This window comes from Halyomorpha halys, unplaced genomic scaffold (genome assembly GCF_000696795.3).
Source record: "Halyomorpha halys isolate HHAL.00 unplaced genomic scaffold, Hhal_1.1 Scaffold326.1, whole genome shotgun sequence".
Classification (NCBI taxonomy): domain Eukaryota; kingdom Metazoa; phylum Arthropoda; class Insecta; order Hemiptera; family Pentatomidae; genus Halyomorpha; species Halyomorpha halys.
Genome location: NW_027106117.1, coordinates 547,191 through 550,604, shown reverse-complemented (window position 1 = coordinate 550,604; position 3,414 = coordinate 547,191). Strand labels below are relative to the sequence as shown.

At 33.7% G+C, this 3,414-nt stretch overlaps 1 protein-coding gene across 1 annotated transcript; it reads right to left on the bottom strand.

The window, feature by feature from the left end:
• Positions 1 to 2,554: 2,554 nt before the first annotated feature.
• Positions 2,555 to 3,088, bottom strand: LOC106681308 (uncharacterized). Its single transcript, XM_014421555.1, has one exon. The coding sequence runs from the start codon at positions 3,086 to 3,088 to the stop codon at positions 2,555 to 2,557; it is 534 nt and encodes a 177-aa protein (XP_014277041.1).
• Between the last annotated feature and the right edge of the window lie 326 nt (positions 3,089 to 3,414).

Below are 3,414 nucleotides of genomic sequence, written 5' to 3'. Positions count from 1 at the left end.
TATTTAAGTTTCGCATTTCGACTCGGTTTCGAATTAGACTATTCATTCACAAACCATTCTGCAGACTTGGTTATTTAGATTCGTGAGATCTCAAACGTGTATTCCCGTTGGAAGCTCGAGTTTGAAATTTTGCTGGATCGCAAAATTTCCACTTGCTATATTTTACAAAATTAAAAGGATAGACAAAGATAAAGTGTTTATTTGCTCTGCATCTTTTTATTTTAGTCCGGATGAAGATCTGATGTGTGAATCTAAATGATAATCATTAATACACTTGTTTATCTTGGCCGCAACTGTGACCATCTTCTAACCACATATTATCATTAGAATGTGTCTAATTTAGCTTCTTTTTTTTTTTAATTATTTTATTTATTTAGCACTAGATCGGCCTGGTGGGCCTAACGTGTTTAATGTAAGAGGTACATTTTTTTTTTAACAATTATGAGTGGGGGCATAGTCTCATACAAAAGACACCCCTAACTATATACAATGTTATAAATAAAAAAATTAAGATAAAATAAATATATTAAAATAATAATTCTTTATAAAAGCTAAAAATAAACTTATTAACAAAAACAATGACATTTATGTATTTAACAAAATAAATATTTTACTTCTAATGAAAAAAAAGAAAGTGAATTTAAGAAAAAGATGATGAGAAAAAAAAAGAAACTGATAAATATAGAATTTATAACAGGATGTCCTGCAGCAGCCTGGGCTTCAGTCTTCGGGTTGTGGTTGGGTTTCCCAAGTTGTAGATTACTGCCCCTTTAACTATAGGTAACGGTGTGGAACTTCATGAACCTTTTTTTGATGTAATCCTCTCTTGTGCCTATTTGTAATTCCCGATGCAATTGGCAGTTTCTTACAAACCAAGAAGCACTGCAATTCTAACGACTTTGTTTTGAAAATATTATAAGTTTTCCTTCGCGTAAAAAATAATTATGAATTAATATCAAATATAAAAATTTTTAATGATAAGTATAAATTTATCATAAAATTTTATTAATTTAATATAAAACAAAGAACAAACTTTAGTAGATTATGAACAACTTTACTATTTGACATGGTTTTCAAATGAAAGACACACGAATGAGATAATAATGAGTTGTATTGATTTCAATAACAATTAGAACAATGATGACATCAATTATTTTTGCGCAGTAGCTTATAGAGCGAACAAATAACGTTAATGACACAATAGTCATATAAACACAATTATCTAAAATGTCCTTAATTTTTATTATACCTATTACGTCATTTAACATCTATATTAAAATAGACCATATATATCATGCTTGATTTATCACCGAAATGTCCCGTTTACAGCCAGTTTAGAGTGGTAGAATATTGCACAATAATAAGTGGAGATAAGGGTAATATAATCAGTGTGATAAACAAACGAACTGGCACATTGCAAGAAATTTATTTATGTATTAGTCTAGAAGCTGTTATAAAACAAAGATATAACTATTTAAAAAAAATTTTAAAGAAAGAAAAATATTTTTTGACAAACATTATAAAAATTTATTACATTTACTTAGATTTGATTTCCTATATTTACAAGCTTTATTCATCTTTATATTTGCTAATTGCGGGGTCTGCTGCGTTTTTCTCTCAGACAAGATTCCAAGTAAAAGAAAATTCAAAAAGTGAGCAGCTTCAGACATTAGTTCGAACATTTTCTCCTAGATAGGGTTATCACATATAGACGAAATGGCAGAAGAAGGCCTTCTGAAAAGAGTCTTTGGAGCAGCCGAGATATCCACATACCATGATTCTTGTATGTGGATATCTCATAGTAATCAAGTCTACAACGAACGTGACACAATAAACCTGAAACGTCCTGGGACTCTTGCCCCAAGGTGCTCTGCTACCAGTACTCTACATAATTCTTCGATATTCAACAGTAAGAGGCTTTATCAGCACAAGTACTGATGGAAACTGAGTTGCAGGATGACCAGATGTTTTCATTTAGAATAATTTAATTATTTATTGTTATAATTTAATTAAATATTATTCAAATATTTTTAAGTATTGACCTCTGCCCATCTATGTATTTTCCTTAAATATTATGTAATTTTGAGTATGTGGTGCAACAGTAACAGCAATCTTTTAAGCTTCCTCATGTAATCTGAAATGGGAATAACTTATGAAGCATATCGGTAGGATTTATTTATAGTAATTTAGTGCGTGTTCGTGTGAAACGGAAAATATATATATGTAACGATAATTACGTTCTTTATTCTTCAATAGAACAATATTTACACTTCATATATTACAAAACATTTATAATTTTAGATAACAACACACGTTCTTTTTTAATTAATTCATTGTAATTGATCATATGGCGAGAGGTTTCAAATGGGTTTGCCACTAAAACAAATGTAAAATAATGTAACTTTAAATGAATTATAATTAAAAATATATTTAAAAGAAATATACTAAAGATATAGAAATGTTAATAATAATTTCGACAGTGGCAAACCCATTTCAAATACTCTCTTTGCAAACGTCAACTATTGCCGCTGAAGACGTTAATCATGCCACCACATCACTCCCCCCCAATGACGTTGGCGCAGAACCTAACAGTCGGCTTTACTGCACGTCCAGAGCGGGTGTGATACGCTGGTTGTGGTTGATGCTGTTCTGCGTCGAGGTCATTAGAAGGGTTAGCAGATCCTGCAGCGGGCGTAGGACTGGACTGAGCCGCGTCGGCGTTTCTTTCTACCTGCGTTGTGCTTGCGCCAGGAAGAAGATGTGCCACTTTCAGTCGATCCATTGAAACCGTTCTTGGACCTGATGGTAGCTCGATCTTAAATGTTTTCTCCTTCCGTGAGATTACTCTGTATGGTCCAGAGTACGGTGGAGTGAGCGGAACAGTAACGGAGTCGTCCCTTAGAAATACGTGGGTGCAGTCCTTTAAGTCTCGATGCACAAAAGTCTTGGTCGTACTGCTGTGGTAAGGCGCTGGGCGGAGATTCTTCATGGCCTCCCGCAAGGTCTTCAGTGTCGATTCGGAATCCTCCCGACGTCCTGATGCCTCGAAGAATTCACCTGGGAGGCGTAAAGGCTGCCCAAATACCATTTCCGCAGGGCTTGCTCCCAAGTCCTCTCTGACTGCCGATCGGAGTCCTAAAAGGACTGTTGATGGAAGACGTTAATCATGCCACCACATCAATATACTTATTAAAAAAAAAAGTTGTTTACATCTCATGCTTGGTACATAAGCCGCAATTTTGTATTTGATATAAAATGTGCAGTTCTAGTTTAATTGTTTTTAGAGGCTTATTATATGTTTTAGGGGTACTGAACACGAATCCGATATTGTCAATTATAATCATTAAAAATCTAAACATCACATCGTCGTCCAAGAAAATGTGGAGAAAAAATACGAAGTCCGTTCTAAAAGTA